Source organism: Pseudopipra pipra, chromosome 1, assembly GCF_036250125.1.
Source record: "Pseudopipra pipra isolate bDixPip1 chromosome 1, bDixPip1.hap1, whole genome shotgun sequence".
Classification (NCBI taxonomy): Eukaryota; Metazoa; Chordata; class Aves; order Passeriformes; family Pipridae; genus Pseudopipra; species Pseudopipra pipra.
Window position 1 is genome coordinate 8,158,864 of NC_087549.1, and position 18,334 is coordinate 8,177,197.

At 40.3% G+C, this 18,334-nt stretch overlaps 2 protein-coding genes across 8 annotated transcripts in view; both read right to left on the bottom strand.

Annotated features, from left to right (window-relative positions):
• The window catches only part of TG (thyroglobulin), a 151,678-nt gene extending 139,650 nt beyond the window's left edge, over positions 1–12,028 (bottom strand). Inside the window, exons 1-5 of the mRNA XM_064644475.1 lie at positions 7,297–12,028; positions 5,564–5,672; positions 4,600–4,697; positions 3,941–4,144; positions 3,441–3,600 (exon numbers count right to left, since the gene is read on the bottom strand). Of these exons, the coding sequence (XP_064500545.1) occupies positions 3,441–3,600; positions 3,941–4,144; positions 4,600–4,697; positions 5,564–5,672; positions 7,297–7,384 (659 nt within the window). The 5' untranslated portion in view covers positions 7,385–12,028. The remainder of the gene's footprint in view (positions 1–3,440; positions 3,601–3,940; positions 4,145–4,599; positions 4,698–5,563; positions 5,673–7,296) is intronic.
• Positions 12,029–12,131: 103 nt separating this feature from the next.
• The window catches only part of PHF20L1 (PHD finger protein 20 like 1), a 53,871-nt gene continuing 47,668 nt past the window's right edge, over positions 12,132–18,334 (bottom strand). For all 7 annotated transcript variants that reach the window (XM_064644445.1, XM_064644416.1, XM_064644436.1 and 4 more), the window contains one exon: positions 12,132–17,587. In XM_064644445.1, coding sequence (XP_064500515.1) covers positions 17,445–17,587 — 143 coding nt within the window. In that variant the 3' untranslated portion in view covers positions 12,132–17,444. The remainder of the gene's footprint in view (positions 17,588–18,334) is intronic.

Below are 18,334 nucleotides of genomic sequence, written 5' to 3' on the forward strand. Positions count from 1 at the left end.
TGACTTTTACTTCTGGAGATCAAAGAGATATTAGTTTCCACTGTAATATTCTAGGAGTGACAACAGCTAGATTCCAGGAAAGTAATGATTTAAGAAGGAAACTTAATAGGGTCAGAGTTGGAAAAAAACACAATAAATGTGATCTTAACTGACAGATATCCTAGGGTTTCTCCAAGCAAAAGATAAGTTTTTCAAGCTTCAAAGTGCCAGGTTCCAAAACAATCATATTATTTTTCGGACACATCCCCTTATCCCGAAATACGATAAAGGTGTGGTGCCCCAGCTGCACGGGGCTTATTTGGGAAAAGCTAGCAACAGGGAAGTGAAATTTTCTGCTCAAGACATTCAGAGAATTACACAAATTAAGTTTTTACCAAGGGAGGACACTCAGCAGCAAATTGGGCCCAGATTAACTGAGAAAAAGCAGTTTCCAGCCACCCTGTGAAACTGGGACTGTGACCAGGTTCAATTCCAGTGCCACCCTCCAGCAGCCTCAGGGATGCTCTAGCACATGCAGCCTGAGAACAGCAATGAAATGCTTGTCTGGCTCAAAGATGGTGCTCAAGTGAGCAGAGCAGAGCAAGGAGCCTTTGCCACCTCCAGGACTCTGCCTGAATAATAGAATATTTTGGGTTGAAAGGAACCTTAAAGATTATCTAGTTCCAACCCCTGTGCCATGGGCAGGGACACCTTCCATTAGACCAGGTTGCTCAGGGTCACATCCAGCCTGGCCTTGAACACTTCCAGGGACAGGGCATCCACAACTTCTCTGGGCAACCTGTTCCAGTGTCACACTCACAGGAAAGAATTTCTTCCTAATATCTAAGTCTAAACCTACCCTCTTTCTGTTCAAAGACATTCCCCCTTGTGCAATCACTATATGCATTTGTTGAAAGTCCCTCTCCATATCTCCTGTAGCCCCCTTTAGGTACTGCAAGGTGTTATAAGGTCTTCCTGGAGTCTTCTCTTCTCTCAGCCTGTCTTCACAGGAGAGGTGACTCCTGAGAGCTCTCCCACCTCCTGTCAGGAGAGCTGAAAATGTTACTGCTTCCTCCTTCTTCAGGACATCAAAGCACAGGCTTGGAAATGCACAAAGCAACAGCAACCTCTGTCAGAGGAAGGGGCTGGTAACCTCAGGGTTGTCCCAGTGTTACCCAGCCATGCTGTCATCTCTGAACTTGCACAACCCTGTGCAGTGCTGCTGTGTTCTGGCACCCTTCCATGTCTTCAAATTAAAACCTACTGACTCCCCTCCCTTTGGATTGTCAAATCCTGCTCTGCTGCTGACACTGGCATGCTAAAAGCAATCAAAATGTCATACTTCACAGAACAGAGGGACTTATGTCATGTATTTCTGTGGTCTTTGATGTACACACATAACATAAACATGCTTGGGGTATTTCAAGGCCTTTCAGCTCCCCTGGATTATCATGCAGCGGCCACTGTCTAACTGGGAATATGATCTCTACTCTGCACTGCTCATGTCCTTGGAGTTCATCACCTCAGCATCTCAACACCTAGCTGGGTGAAACAGGATTCAGTGAAAAAACTCTGCATGGTGCTTTCCTTCAAAGTTAAGAAGTCACAATTATGCTACTTTTATCTGGGGCAGCTGTATAGTCATATCCTGTCATTCTGGTTATTTTTGTTCCAAGTTGAGAGTACAGGTAAATAAAGTACAAACGGATATAAATTAGGCCCGTATAAACAAGAGGGCAGAACTTTGCTCACCTTATGTGGAAAACTCACTTCCTAACACAATTTTTTTTTTTTCTCAGACTCTTTTTAACCACAGCCCTTACAATGAGTAGCAATAACTCACAGTAGCAATAACACAGAGTTCCTCATCTATCAGAGCCAGGTCAAAACAATGGATAAAGCAAAGGTGACCACATTTAAGTTACGGATAAATTTATAGTGTATCTGTGTGTTTCAACAAGAATATTTGCACTCAAAAATAAAGGAAATTAAATAAAAGTGAGATTGTTAATCTTGTCTTTGAACTTTGAGGTGCTCCACTGGTTCCACATGAACATAAAATATGGGTTAAAATCCCTGTTGTACTACAGTTCTTTGCTATGGAGCTCATCCCTTCAACTCTGTATTCTGACCCCCCCTTTTTTTGAAAAGGGATAGATAATGACACTTCAAGCAGGAGTAGTGTGAAAATAAATATATTAATGACCTGAAATACTCAAATATGATGGTAATAGGTTAAGTCAATGCCATAATTAGAAAGGTGTAGAGCTGGGAGTAAAATAATCCTGCTGTGATTAATTACATGGCACAGACACAATGTAAGTCTAATCTCACAGGTCTTTGCAGACAAATCTCCCAATGGGAGAAAAAAAATATATCAATTTAAAGCATTGATTTCTCCTCTGTAATTGCTCTTTTAGAATTTCCACACACCACAGGTCAACAAACAAAACAACCAAATTATTTTGCTCTTGCCAAAATAACCTCCTGAAGCTCTGACAAATTTGCACTGTGCATTTGGGCCCATCCTTCAGGTTTACGTAAATTAAAAAAAGAAAATAGAAAAATTGACATTTACAATGAAATTGCTTTGCTGCTACAGAGCCAAGTCAGAATGAGGCATCACATTTACTCCACTGGCCTCCAGCAGGGAAATGTGCTGACTGAGATGCCCCTCATGAGAGACCAAAAGGTTTCTCTGGAGAGTCTGAACATCTGTGCCAAAACAAATTCCTCCCCCTTCAGTTCCCATTGCCTCTCCCTTGTTTCTCCATCTCAGTATTAATTCCAGCTCCATCTCAGTATTAACTCCCAGCTTCTCCACAGGACAACAGCTTCTTGCTCCCACAGATAAGGATTTGATCCAGCATTCTGGAGCCTTCCCCAACTCCATCCAACTTCCTAAGGCCAGTCGTACACCAGCATAACAATTCATCACTTGCTTGGTTCTCCTGTGAGCAACCCTGGCACTGCCTAAACAGATAAAAGTTTCCCATCATCACATGGAACCTCATGTTTGTATCTTGCCTCTTGTCTGTCCATCCATCTCTTTTCATCTCCCATATGGAACTGTCTTTCCTACTTCATATATATATATATCTGAATTCCTCTGCTCCTTCTGTATTTATCTCATTTGGTGTTGTCCATGTGAGAAGTAGCCCTGTCTACTTTTCCAAACACGGATTGCAATGTGGCATCCAGTGCTGTGTGAAGACACACAGATTACACTGCAGGGATGGAATACAATTTTTTTAAAAAAATCAGGAAATTTAATTCAGAAGGAAAAGGCTTTCTATCGGGTCCATTCATTAACAGAAAATAACATCATGTACAGTCACAGAAGAGGGGTTTCATGTGGGGAAAAAAACCCACAAAAAAACCCAGTAAGACACTGTGCCACTTCAAGTGCCTGGAAGAGGTATGCAGGACTGCTTTCCTGATTCAGAGGCCTGAGTTCTTACCTGTTGTAACTATGAACAAGATCAAAAAACATCATGTCTGTTGTATTGACAAACTTGCACTGGACAGGCAGAAACTCTCCATCTGCTGAGCACTGGGGGGGGCTCTTCTCCCCAAACCCATGCAGAATGCGACGGTCTCGGATCTCACAGTTCCCTGGACCTGATAGGAAGAAAGGTAATGTTATTGGGTGTTTTAACTTCCCCTGAACAGCTGAATAGCAGCCCCACTGTTTGGAAGGGGTTTACATTCATTACATTGAGCATGGACACTGAGGTGCATCATCTTGTTTTTATGAAGAGCAGGGAATTGTACTCAATAATCTTATAAGTCCCTTCCAAGTTGATATATTCTTTGGTTCTATGAAACAGGGACTTCAATGGCTCAGTTAACTACCTATAGTTCTATAGACTGCAGTGCCCAGGTTCCTGATCTACCACCTTTCATTCACACCAAGCCTTTCAAACCTACAAACCCCACCATTTTGTTGAATATTACTTACACCGTGCTGGCTTTCCTCTTTGCCTGGTGCCATAAATCTCCATCCCTTCTGGATCTACACACCAGCACTGCCCCAGCTCCATGTCACACTGCACCTCATCAAAAGCCCCTGAATCCAGGCACTGAGGGAGGTAGGAGATGCTGCTGCTGTTGATGTATCGACTCACCAAGATCCTCTGCTTTTGCAGCTGGCAAAAGGACAAGCCTGAAGCACCAGAGAGCAGCACTGTTAGAGGAGGGTTCTTATTGGGCACTGACTAATTTATTAAGACAACATCTGAGTTTTTTTGGAACTACAAGTTCTGAGTCTGCCACTCAGGTGTTGTGAGAACATTGATGAACTTGAGGTTATGAAAATTGGCACAGAGAAACCTACCACAGATGGGGTTAAAGCTCTCTAATTCAAAAGCCATTACACTAAATTGATCTTTCATTCACAATTTACCTTAGTCTGACCTTCATAAATACAGACATCCAGGTGTATCAGGATTCCATGATTAGCCCTGAAGAAACTCCTGAACTTCCACTAGTCCCAGCAAATTATAACAAACTAGAGTTCATCAAAGTCTAGGGCTAACTTACTTTTCATTTCAGCAGTTCAGATGCAGATTTAAACAGTTCTTTACCCAATCTGAACAGAAATAGACACTTGTGACTTACAAGATATGGGATATCCACTCTGTCTGCTGCCAGGTACCTCAACACCATTCTCATCCACACACCAACAGGAGAGACCATTCCTACTGCACTGGACTGTCCTGAAGGAGATCACAAGTAATATTTTTTATTTTGTGAGTGACAGAGTCCTCAGTCAGTACCAGACGCAAAACTATAAAGCAAGCCAAACAACTTCAAGTACTTTAACATCACTAATAAGGGAATCAACAAGGGTCGTGTTTCTGGTGACTCTACTCGGTGGGAGCTCTTAATTTTAGTAATTCTATGAATTCTTCAGGAATTGCAGATATGTGATTTGAAGTCATTAGGGAAGCAAACAGGTAGGACAGAATCCTGATTCTCATTATCTGAGATTCACCATACATTTTGAGATAGTTTCTAAGTCAAATCTAGAATGGCCAAAGTTGCCACCAGAGGCAACAAGATAATAGTAGAGAACATTACAATCTGTACTCAGCCTCAGCTTTAAGTTATTGGCTTCTTGCACCTTCAAGCAACACACTGCTCTCTAAATCACTGTTCTCCATATGCTTTTTTGTTCCTTTACTGCCTTTAGAAGGAAACCCAACTGTGCCACTTACAGCAGAGTGGGTAACTTCTCAGTCAACTTGGTTGAGCTGTGCCAGCTGGCACACACATTCACCTACGAGCACATGTAGGATGACAGCAGCTGCATTGCACAGCAACCTGCACCAAGTATTTAACATGCAAACAATGCTGCCAAGACTAGTCTTAGAGATTATTTCTTAGATATTATTTCCAGCAACAGGGAATTCATTCAGGAGAGGCTGGATCTGCAACATGGCTCAGTGAAGTCACTTCAAGTCTCCTGCACTCATCATCCTCAAGTCCACTGATAGAGAGGCTCTTCAAAACAGGCTCAAATTTCCATCAGCAATGAAAGGTGACCTCATATAACAGCAGATTAACAGCAGGGATGAATTACCTGAACTGGCCATCTTCTGAGCACTGAGGAACGTAGGCTTCTCCTGCTGAAAAAGCCTTTTCCCTCTGAAGTTCGCATGGACGCAGTGGTTGGGAATCCGTCTGATACTCTGAAAGCAGCAAGAAGGTAAAAATATAAGAGTGATTTCATCACAAACCTGTTCTTACCCTGTTAGTGCCAGCACTGCATGGTAACAATCCCAGGTTCATGGGTCCTCCCTGGTTGTTTCCCCAGTGCTTCTTGCGTGCATTTCTGTGTGGGACAGTTAGAGGGAGGTACTGAAAAAATTTGCTGAACTGCCAGCTTCAGGATGACCACATGGTGGAGATGCTCGTGAACCCCTTTCCCAGGCCTGTGTTTAGTTTGTCTCAGCTCTGTTCTGTACTGGCACTGGTACCTGGGGCACGTAGATTTAGTTGTGCCTGTGACCACAAAAGAGCCCTTTGCCATAACCACACATATCACTATTAAAGTTTCTGAGTAATTATTCTTTATTGAAGTCACTCATTATTTCACCAAAACGAGAGATATTTCTTTTTAATCTCATGAACAATCTAAGAAGAATCAGTCTAGCAGTAGTGTCAAACTAATTCATATTAGGAGCACTCTCAATTTTCACTGGGGTACATGATCAAATACTGAAGCCACCTAGCAAACTTCTCAGTTCTTAATGCATTCAAAGCTGCATTTGCTGCTGTTTTAGGAGAATGATGAAATTCAGTAAGTTCTTTTTCACAGAACAAATTAGTTGATTTGACACTTTCCCCATCCTCAAAATCTGATTAGTGTCATGCTCTTAAATCCATTAACTATTTATAAAAATACTGCAAACAAACCCATAGGTACAGTGATTTAGACCAAAGGTTCACTTGAGCTAGTATTTGTTCTGAATGTGACCACACACAGTAGTGCAAGTACATCATAAGTATTCTCAACACTTTTCACCTTCAAATATTAAATTTGCAGCTCAGGGAACTTCTGCAGCCACCGATGGTTCCTGTGCATCTAAGACCTCTCAAACACAGCTGTTTCTGTGAGTTTTTACTGTGTCTCCTTAAGACCATGTGAAAATTTTCATGAAACTGTAACATTTCACATTATCTCATACACAGACAACTACACGTAGGCAAACCTCACCATTTTCACCTCAAACATGACTCTGAGCCAGTTGCTCTGGGATGTGTGGAGATCCTTGTGTACAGTGCTGGAGAGGGTCCACCAAGACATATGAGTCAAAAGACTAATTCAGTGATTCAAATTGCTGGTTGTGCAGGACTATCAAACTCAGACCAAAGAACTAGGGGGGTGCAGCACTCAGGCTACCCAGTATCTTTAGGTTCAAGCCAAAATTAGATGATGGCACACACAGGTAGAAGATGTAATCTTAGGACCTTCACATCTCTGCAGCACCACATCTGCAGCACCATGTCTGCAGCTTTTCTTACCCAAGCTCCTTCTCTAGCCCAGTCTGTTCCTTGAGAAAACTTTTTTTTCCGCCCAAAATTCAGGTGTGCTAACTCAGATAAGCCTGACCACTTAAGATCCTTATAGTTTAGTATTTAACCTGGAGCCCAGACTCAGTTTGCACAGCATACAATAACTAGCTAAGTTTGCAGCAGGCGAGAGTCAAGATAATCATATATGTCATCAGAAAAACACAGAGAGCAGCACAAAGATCACAGGACCACAGTCACCACTGCACACAGGCAGAAGAAAAGAACAAGAGTACTTACCAAATATATTGGCTGTTACTATGCTAGTAAAGCAGCAAAGAAGGGCGTAAAATGGGATGGATCCCATCTCGCGACGGGATTGCTCCATGCCTTCTGTCAGGGAGGCAGCCCTGTGCACCCCGTGTGGCCTTCACCTGCCTTTTTATAGCAACCACCACATGGATGGGTTCACTTAAGTGCTAGTAGACTGGGCATAAAATTGGGTGAGTGACGCACACGATGCTTCTGAGAAAACTGCAAGAGGCTCGTTCACCTGGAACTGCCCTCGTGGTTCTCCTCAGCCAGTTCTCATCCCCGCTCCAGGGAGCACGACTGAGCCCGGTCAGTGGAGAGGAGAACAAGTGGCAGCAGGCACAGCAGGTGGCAGGGGGGGACTCAGTTACATCAACAAGCAAATTGAGCACATTGACACGACCCCAGGCAGAGCTCTGGCTCTCACCTGCACTGGGGCGCAAACAGTATCTGTTCTCACTATTAGAAGTGCACCTTTTTGCATTCCCAGAGAGCCTGAGCCTGCTGAGGGACAGGTGAGAGTTAGGCCTGCGAGTGCTGCAGCATTAGGAGTAAATAGAATTCATAATGTGGTTATTTATTAAGTGAAAAACAGGATGGATGCAGCTCCATTGACTGAAGTGAATTGAGGGTCAGAGTCAACCACATTCAGTCTTTGGCCTTTACTCTCATTTGCACCATGCACTTTAACACAGTCAAGAATCTGACAGAAGCAGCTTTGCTTCTTGGGCTATTCTCCAGCTATAACATCTATATGACCATAAAGCTTGTTAAGCCAAGCTTTTTGATACTAATTGCATGCAAGATCCTCAACCTAAAATATGTCAGAAATATTATTTCCTTGGTTCCAGAGTATCACTTCTTAATTGTCCACCTCTTATGAGTCAGCATTTAGTTGCACCAGGAATAATGAGAACCGACCCTCACTTGTACAAAGGTGGTTGGACAAATAAGCCCAAAATAATTAGGTAAATAATAACAGTACATATTTGAAGTTGGATTTGGGTGGATTTCAATAAAAAGTGAAAGCAGCACTCTTGTTTGTGATTCATGGGTACTAGACAGTCTAGAAATAACTCTATCTACTGACACTCTCCTCCAGACCAACACTGTACTAAGAGTGATCCAAGCATCCTCCTGTGTGGGCCGTAGACCACTGCCATGCCATGGGATTTGATGTACACGGTAAATATGATCTCAAACAGCAGCACGAGTTTGATTTAGCATGACTAGGCTTTTAAAAATGAGTGGGACTATATTTGGAATTTACTTTCAAGCAACCTACTCTTGACTTGAGAAAAGTCAATAGTTTGTCAGAAGATCAAGCTGAGAAAAGATGAAGAACATGGCCAATGCAGATGACAGATCACAAAATGGCAACCTTTAGAGGCATAAAGACAACAAATCCTGTAACAGCCCTGACTGAGCAGGAACAGACAGAAACTGAATTTCTGGATTAGCACAGCATTTGTAGGGGAAATACATGCAGAGCAAAGCAATCTGTTGAAATAGCCATTATTAAGATTAGGGTGGTTAAATCAGGAAGGAAGTAAAGTTTGACCATGACATATATTTCTGACTCAAGGGTGCTTCAAGAGCATCAGGTTCATGTCTGACCCCCATGCAGTGGGGCAGACACACGGAAGCAACCGGAAACAGTCCAGCCCAGTGACACAGGCTCTCCAGGGGCAGCAGGAACTGTGCTTACAGGCACCACAATGGAACACACAACCAGAGTGTGTTGGGTGTGTGATACTGATTCAATCCAATTTTCTAAAGTTATTAGAAAAGTGTTATTCAGGTTCCTTGCACAGCAAAAGGGGAGAGAAGCAAGCTTATTAAGGTCACTACTCACTTTCCTCCTTTATTCTTTGCTACAAAAGGCTGATAATGGATTAAGGCAGACAGGAAGCCAGGAAGGTATCAAAGAGCTATTACTAACAGAAAGAAGCACAAATTCACAATATCTGAATAGTGTAGGTTCCCAAGATGACTTTTATTTCCTTCTGAAACACTCAGAAAACAACCTCTGAGTTAGGCAGAACCACCAAGTCTCAGAAACCTCTTAAAAAAACAAAGTAAGAAAAGGAATTTTGGCAATTTGCATCCCTTAAACCACTTCTAGATGTGCGTCAAACCAAGGTGGGCATCTTGGTACATGCACGTTCAAGGGGATGTAATAGCCCATGGATTAAAAACGAAAAAAAATTTGTTTACAGAGCAATATGTGCAATTCACATTCATCAGAGAAAAAGAGGCACTTGTCTGTGGCTGAACAAATACAAACCAAGAAAAGCTTTGCATGACCTTCAGTGAAGGGAAAATGGAATTTACCTCTATTTTTAGCATCTGAGAAAAAAAGGAATAGTATCTTAAATTAGCTCACCAATGAAGGGCAGAAAAGGAGTAAGCAAAAAAAGTCCCCGAGACCATTAAGCCTTAGAACTATCATGTCTTCAAAATCATTGCTCTAGTGCTGGAAATGAGGGAAAAGCTACAGCACACATTGGCAAAAGCTACTACAAACTAGAACTGCTGGGGGAAAGACAAAGGTCAGTGAGAGGAGACACTGAAATCACAAACCTCAAGGGAGAAGCAGACATTTATTCGTTGTTCCAGTTTTGCATACACTTTCTTTGCAGAAGAGATGGTCTGTGCAACTGCAGTTTTTACATGTCAAAAAGCCCAAGGATAAATGATTCCTGTATATGAATACACAGACATCTATAGACACAAAAAAGTTACTCTTACCCAAATAAAACTTGAGCCTGAGAAGTCAACCTTAGCTTAAGAAAACTTGAGGGAGCCTCTTGAATGAGGCAGCAAATTGGAAGCAAAAAATTTTAAGAACTGAAAACACTGTGAAATCATGCCCATATCAATCAGTTCATTTATTTAAAAATAATAAATTGTTCTGTGTTAAATAAAGCACCAATATCAGATAGTTCTCTCACACATTTTAGGAAAACTATGTAAAAACAAGACTAAGACCATTTCTTACACTTACAGATAGACAACTAAGGTTTACAGTCAGTACATTTCTTTCCAAGACCTTGTGAAGCACTTATCTTTATCATCTCTGATTAAAGTCCTCATGTGATGCAAAATTAAAAGATGACAGGATGACAGCCTCAGATAATACACCTTTCAGTCACTTTATACATGACATATTCTTCAAATTGAAAGAATGGGGAAGTTCCAATAACTTCCATGCTAAACTTGGCTAGATCAGAAAAGTGGGTACAGGACTTGTCAATTGTTTTTAATTATAATTTAGCATAGGAGAAAAATGCCTTTGGTGACAGAAGAACCTAAAGAAGCCCACATAAGAACATTTGAATTTGCATTTGTCCCTGGAGAAATCAACCATTTCTAGGCCAGGTAAAATCTTACTCATTGAAGATAATACAATTGTCCTCTATCAAATAGTACCACAGTGATTCAAAGTAGAAAAATATTTATTTTCACAACAACTAGGATGCAAGTTGGCTTGAAATCCCAAGCAGGAGCCAGATTTGCAACCTGCAGTGACACAAAGGATTTGCACCTTGAATCAACTGAATGTTTGACAAACACAAGCTGATGCAGTGAGAAAAGTCACCACCAGTCACACAAGGGCAGTAACAGGGTGCCAAACTCTGAGTGTTGATGGGACAAAACTACTTTGGGTCTTTTCAATAATGCAACAATTAACCTTCTCTGAACTGAAGGCAATGATATAGAGCCAATGGAGTCAGAAAAGAAGTTCAAGGACAAACACAATCCCTGCCACACAATAAAGGTGTGAATTCAGTAAGCCACCAATGAAAAAAGATGGATTAAGGAGCACAAGCCTGTCAGGGAGTGTTTAAACTGATGGGACTTCATAAAAATTTTGGTAAGGGAAACCTCAGTTTAACAGAAGTGAAAGATTTATTTAGGGAAAGGCCAATTTGTACAGATATGACATTGTTTCTACTGCACATAAGACACTGGGCTGACCAGATGGTTGGCCTGACTCAGGAAACCTCATCTTTAAAAACTCTGCTAATTAAAAAAAAAAAGCGTTTTGGTGTATTGCTCCAAGATCTGAATTTGGCCTTGCACCTTAAATTTGAGAGACCATTTTGGGAGGGTCCCTTAAACAATGATTAAAATGTTTCAGAATTAAAATTTTCAAGTTGGCTACATTTACGATCATATCTTTTTTTAATGTGAACAACAGAACAATTTTTCTGTATCAGTAACTCACTGAGATTCTGTCCAATTTCATTCATCTGCTGCTTGCCATTTGTGCCCTGGTCCACAGGATGTCTAAGAGAAGAACCTTCTTATCACTGTTGGCTTATTTATTTTCTACCACAGCAGAGTGCGGAACAGCTTGCGGGCAATATTAAAATAAATCATTAAAAGCAAATTGAAGTTACTTTGTAAATGACACTGTACAAAGGCACAAAACACCCTTAGAAGGCCCACAAGAAGAGATGCCATCACTGTGAACATGCTGAAAAGACATTGTTTTTTAAGAAGCCAGTGCATTGCAAAACGCAAACCTTGAAATTGTTAAACACCAAAGCAGTTCAGGAATAGAAAAATCTTCCACTTACTTAGCTACACAGTAATTAATTCAGTACTGTAAAAATAATTTACTGACTGTATAATTTGCCTACAGGCTAAAATACATTTAAAGCTTTGCAATGTAGACAAATGAGTATCAATGACTGCACATAAGTTATGGACTAAAGGCTAAACATGCAACTGAAGATTCCTGAATGCTTTAAAACATATTCAAACAACCACTAGCTCTCCAAAAGTCAAGTCCATGGAATGGGAGCCCAGGCACATAACAATCTCAACAGACCTTTATTGTGAGTTATTAGAATGCAGTCAACATTATTGCTATTATAAAAAACAAATCACAGAAGTATTTTGCTTCTCTCATAGAAGATTTAATCATAGTGCAGTGCTGCCTCTCTCAGAGTGTTTAGTGACAATACACTGATGAACGAGCTACAGCTGAACAGAGGAGGCTCCAGCCAGTTTTAAGGAAGGCTGCTGTTTGAAGCAAACAGCAACTGAACTAGCTTTAGTTATCCAACCCACAGAGTAGGGCTGGCTTATCCACTGCTTACACACAGGACAAGTGTGTATGGAAAGGGAAATTCAGTCCTGAATGATTCTTTTCACGCTAGTTCATTTTCTCCCCATGGTCTCCAATTTTTCATGAGTCGTTCAGGCTGGTGCAGAATGGCTGCCAAATGCACAATCTGCACTCCGTGCAGTGTATTTTCACCATCGTTACATGCTCTGTATTTGTTTTCCATATATAAACAGATATACACATAGTGTATAATATTTATTGCTAAAGACAGACCCCCCCACACACCCAGTGCCCAGGACATAACAAAGTACAACAGAAACCATTAATGAAGCATTTCAAATGGCCTCTGCAAAATGCTCACCTAAAGCCATATGGAATCAGTACAACAGAAAAAGATGGTCAGCTAATAAAATGTGAGAATAGCAATGGGCATTTCAAAAGTCATTAAGCCTCTGACTTCAATAAGCACTCAAAAATTAAGGTTCATATACTGCAACATTTTAAAGCAGCAGCGAGAAAACCTACAGTTCCAGTGTTCTAAACCATCCTGTTTACAAGTGGATGGCATCACCGCACACATCCCCCCTTACACATCAGCACCTCCACAGAGCCACTAACAGGGCAAGGCAGTCAGGAGGGCCTGACTGCTCTTCTGGCTATGAAGCCCCTGCCTCCAGAATCCTTCCCACCCTCTACTTGTTGATTTTTACATCAAGCTCCAGTTCAGTTCAGGATCTGTTTTGTGCCTTTTAAAGTTCCAGTGAAGAAAAAGGGTTGCAGTTTCCCTTCATATACAAAGGAAAAATGCTGTGGTCTGCAAACATCAAAATTATTCTATAATTCTACTGTAATGTTCAAACGACTCCTTTACATCCTAACCCTCAGTTTGGTAAGGAGTGCTGGAGCCCAACAGTGCCAGAGGGGTTTTGCTGTAATATCAATTCAAGTCTAGTTAGAAGCCAGATGGGAGCAGAGGGAGATCAGCACTTGCACAAGATAGAAGAGGCTTATTTAAGGAAGGCAGCAGAAACAGCTGAGATTTTGATCATGGTACACACACTCCTAGGTACACACAAGTCCTAGGAAACACTGGAGGCTGAGGACAGAACAGTAGAGGAGACCCCTCCCCATGACTGCTTCCCACAGTAGGCAGAGGAACTGGGCATGAGAACAGAGGAATGAAGCCCTCCAGGCACCACAGAAGTCAGACGCAGAAAGCTGAAGAACAAGAGGAACAGATGCAATCTGCAGAACAAGCAGATGAGAAGCACATGCAGAAGCTCAGAGACAAAATTAAGAGAGACAGGTGGATGTACAAGAAAACTCCACCCATGGAAGAACTGTCTCAATTCTCTGCCACCCAGCAAATACGAGAAATCTATCAGAAAATTGCAACCCACCTTCTTTGTCTCTTTGAAAGAGGTTGACAGGCTTCTGCTGCTGTAAATCACTCCACAGCTAAACAAAGATCTGTGCACCTAAGGCCAGAATATCCAAAATATGGGCACTACTCAACTTACAGCTACCCAAGAAAAGGTTAGCAGGAAGCATCTTCCAATCCATTCCCTGCCATATGACCTGAAGTACCTCAGTTTTGCAACCAGAATGTGGCAGCCCCATCATGTTGTCCCAGATTACACTACCAAGACTATGTTTCGTTAGTGACTGCAATTAAAACACACAGTTCCTGATGCAGATGCCTACAGTTTGGTCACAGGTAGGAGCAGGCTTTGAAACAAATCACCTCAATAACTCCATTAAAGAAAAAAAAAACAAAAACCCCCAAAAAACACAAATCCTCAGACAAGAAGCTGGGCATTCAAGGGCTCCACAATTTTGCCACTTAGCCCTGTGAAATCACAAGAGGCTTCTGTACAATGGCTTTTCCCTTTCGTCTGTTACTATTTAGGACTTCTATTCAGTCAAAGAGGGCTGTAAATTTAAACATTTTACCTCTCTGTGGACGTATATAAAACAGTCCTTACACTGCCACGTACTATTTTTGCCACAGAGAGGGTATGCCCTCTCCAGCAAACAGCACAGTTGCAACTCATACCTCGAAAAAAATGCCACAAAAAGACTGCACGTAGGTCCCTGGCTTATTTAGGAGGAGGCAGGAAGACCGATGGAAAATGATGCCTACAGGAAAAAGATTCTCTTGATAAGGCCAACTAGGAAGAAATACTGGTAAGAGCCAGATCACATCAGGGTTGACTGGCACACAAGAAAAGCAATCAACTATAGGTTACATTTTGTGCAAAACACTTAGCATTTTTATGGCACTTGACTTGTAAGTGTTTGAAAGAAAAAAACCTCAAAAGCATCCCAAACCTCTGAACACTTGAGAAACAGGGGCCAAAAACTAAAGTTCACATGTTACAGACCAGCACCACAACTTGAGAAAGCAAACTCAGACAAGTTTGTGAAGCATTTGAGCAGTACACGATGTATCACAGCATGGTCCATATGGACACTGAGATTGTATTTCCTAGAAGATATGAATGCTTGCAGAAATTTTTACAATACATGACTACACAATGAAGATTAAAAAAATACTGAACAGATTGTTTTTGTAAGCACAGTCCATCCTGAACAAGGCAGGATCTTGAGGGATAAAATTACATATTCATGTAAATTAAGAGGCCATTACACATACAAACAGAAGACACATTAAAGCTGCAAGTGCAACTTCAACTTCAACCTTAGTACTTCCTTTTCAGGATACTAATCCTCCATCTTTGCACTAAAAGTAAAACCTCTGTCCTATCCACTGAAATCTAAGTCCACCTCCACCTTCAGTAACATTTACAATTATATTACATCACATGCGTGCACACACATTGCATAATAGTGCTACAGTGTATGCTGTATAAATTCTGTAAATACACTCCACTTTGTTTCAAAGTAACTCATCTGGATTTACACTTCTCTTATACAGTACACACAGTACCACATTCAAGGATATGCAGCAAGTGAATAGTATATAAAAAGTCTCACATATCCAAAAGCAAGTAGGTCACTCAATTATTCATATTGTTTGAAGCAGTTATTTAAGCATCAACTATATAACACAGAGTTATTTTATTTATTAACAGTTGCTATGAAACATCAACAGCTCCTCAGCTCTTATGTTCCTTCTGCAATATGGAGTTGCCAACCGTTCCATATTTCCATGTTACCACGCAGCCCTGTGATGTCTCCTACAAGCTTGATGTGGGAAGATTTTTTAAATAGCAACCATTCTGTAATAGAGATTTACATTTTGCTTTGGCCATCAGGAGTGATAACTCACTTCAGATATGATAGACAAACAGGAAAGGTCAGGGTAGGTTTATTTTAGCAATGAACCAGTCACGCTGTTTTCTTTCTCAATAATGGTTTTATCATGAAAGTTCAATGCAATGGTTGCAAAGTCTTTCCCAGATAATCCATCTTTGGCACATTTTTCAATAGTATGTATCCTTAAAAGGCATTCCAAGATTTTTTGATGGTCTGTACATAATAACAATCATTTCTTTTTTACATTTATATGTAGATCAGGAAGAAAAGTGGAAAATGTAGAATATGCAGAATAGTTTTAATAAACAGTTTTACATACAGTACCTTACATATAGAACAGTGTGTTTGCAAATTTAAATAATTTTTGAATGTACAGTGGCTTGTACTCTTATCAAAAGGTAAATTCAAGTTTACTGTCTATCGGTTCTAAAATGCATTTATACAGATAACTAGAACTGATAAACAGATGTGAGGCATAAAATGTTCAAGTATCTTAATGTCCTCAGTTAAATAGCCTCCTTTTAACAGTCATATTTTACAAATTTCAAAACCTGTACATACATTATTTTCAATTTTAGAAACTGCTTGTTAAAAGGTAACATGAACCACCAGTTCTTTTAGTCTATTGTACTAAAACTAGACATGTGTAGATAGAAATGTATATAGTATGTATATATGTACATGTGTGTCTGTCCACACATACATACACATACAGACGTGTAAGTAGCACTGGATCCAGCGGCAACTTATAACCACAGGAAAAGTCCTGGGCTCAAAATCCAGCACGAGCTAACAGAGCAAGTAGGCTGCCTTTGGTTTCATGACATTTCGTTTACTGAAGCTGAAAGATTTTATAAAAAAACATCTTGGATAAGGTATCTTGTGATATTTTCTCCAGTGGTTTAGAATTTTCACAGCCACAGACAGTTTTGCTGCTCTCGTCATTCCTCATCCCAGCTGAGGATGGTGAAGTTTTCAGAGGGCCAATACCAGAACAGAGCTACCCAGGACAAAATCTGTACCTCAACTCCTGAATACTGCAGTAGAACATAAAAAAATATAAACTAGATACAATTTTGGATGGATTGCTGGCACCGAGTAGGACTTTGGAAAAAAACCTTCACGTAAGTCATAATCGAACTCTCATTCCAGTGGTTTTAATATCATTTGGCACATCTGACCAGTATTTGCCACTTATGTTTTAAAGGAGCCTAGGGGTGCTGTTCTAGGGATTTCTATGTAAAAAAATATTTTCAAAAGGAAACCATGATAAGTAATTTCTTTCAAAAATCAAAGCTAGTATGTTCATCTTCCTGAACCTCATGAGAAGAAAATAATCTAAAAACTTTCCTTGTAGAGAGAATAGAGATCTCTCTGTGTCTATCTTTCACTAGTAAGATAAGAGGATTGAATTTTTAGTCAGCTGAATTCTGCTAATTTAGAAATGTTTGCCAAAGGTTTAAAAATAGTAGCTCTTTGCAGAGTTTTTCTTTGTTCAACTTTCTTGTATACAGGGATTTACTTGTTTAACACATTGAAATCCTGAGACATTGATATTTCTCAGTATATCATACACCATTGAAAATTTTAATTTTTTTCAATATAACAGATCCCTGACTCTAAACTTCCTCTCCTCTTTCTAAAGCTTCAGACTATTAATGTAATCAGCAAAGAACCAGATAAATGCTCAGCTTTTCGCTGTCTTCCTGTCAGTCTTGTGGCTAGTAAGAAAATTCACTGTAAAGAACCTATTTTTATTTCTTTATTCTTCCTTTTGTCATACAGAGCAAAGCGTTGCTATTTGTTGTACTTTCCCCATGTCAATTAAGAGCTGTTTGATACGCCGCTTGAGCTGAGGCAATCTTGCCAGAGGATCTGGTGGTTCCAGTTCTCCAGTGAAATCAAGCCAGCTTTCTAAAACTACAGAAGGAAAAGAAGAAATTGATTAGAATAAGTCTTCAAGAAACAGTTTCCATAAAAATTAAACTTTTCTTTCTTACAGTTTCCATAAAAATTAAACTTTTCTTTCTTACTCTCTGTCTTTTGTATCAAGGGAAAAATACACCAAGGGTGTGATATTTATTTCACTGAAAAAACTTTTACTAGGGAAACATCAACTAATTCCCTGTTTATTTTAAACAATCCAAACATATCTTCAGATTTGATTGTTACTATAAAAAGGTACCTGGGAGTAACTTATACTCTTGGCTTACAATTTACCATCTACACAAATAAAAGCAACTTTCGTTCACAATCTTCTATCTATGACAGTTCTGTAATAGAAAATGCAACCCTTAAATGCAGGGCTTGCTTGTGCCACTGTAACAAGCTCCTGTGGTCAAGGTCCAGATTACAGAATGGTTGTCCAACCTTCAACAAATGTTTTCAAGGAATTTCTATGCTTGTAGAAACAGAGCAGGGGAAAGGTCAACCCTGTTAGCTTAGAAATACTGCTGAGTAAAAGCAGGAATATTGGAAGTAAAACTGCAAACAGAAATAAGACAACTTTGTTTGTCAAAAGAAAATTAAGGACTCCTATGATTAGACTACAAGCTCCTAGCATTCCTGATTTCCATGACAGGCAAGTTATAGAAACTTAAGTGCTGTAATATTCTTCTACACTATAATTTCATTCAAGTTCTCATGAAGACTGAATTGTCGTCATGA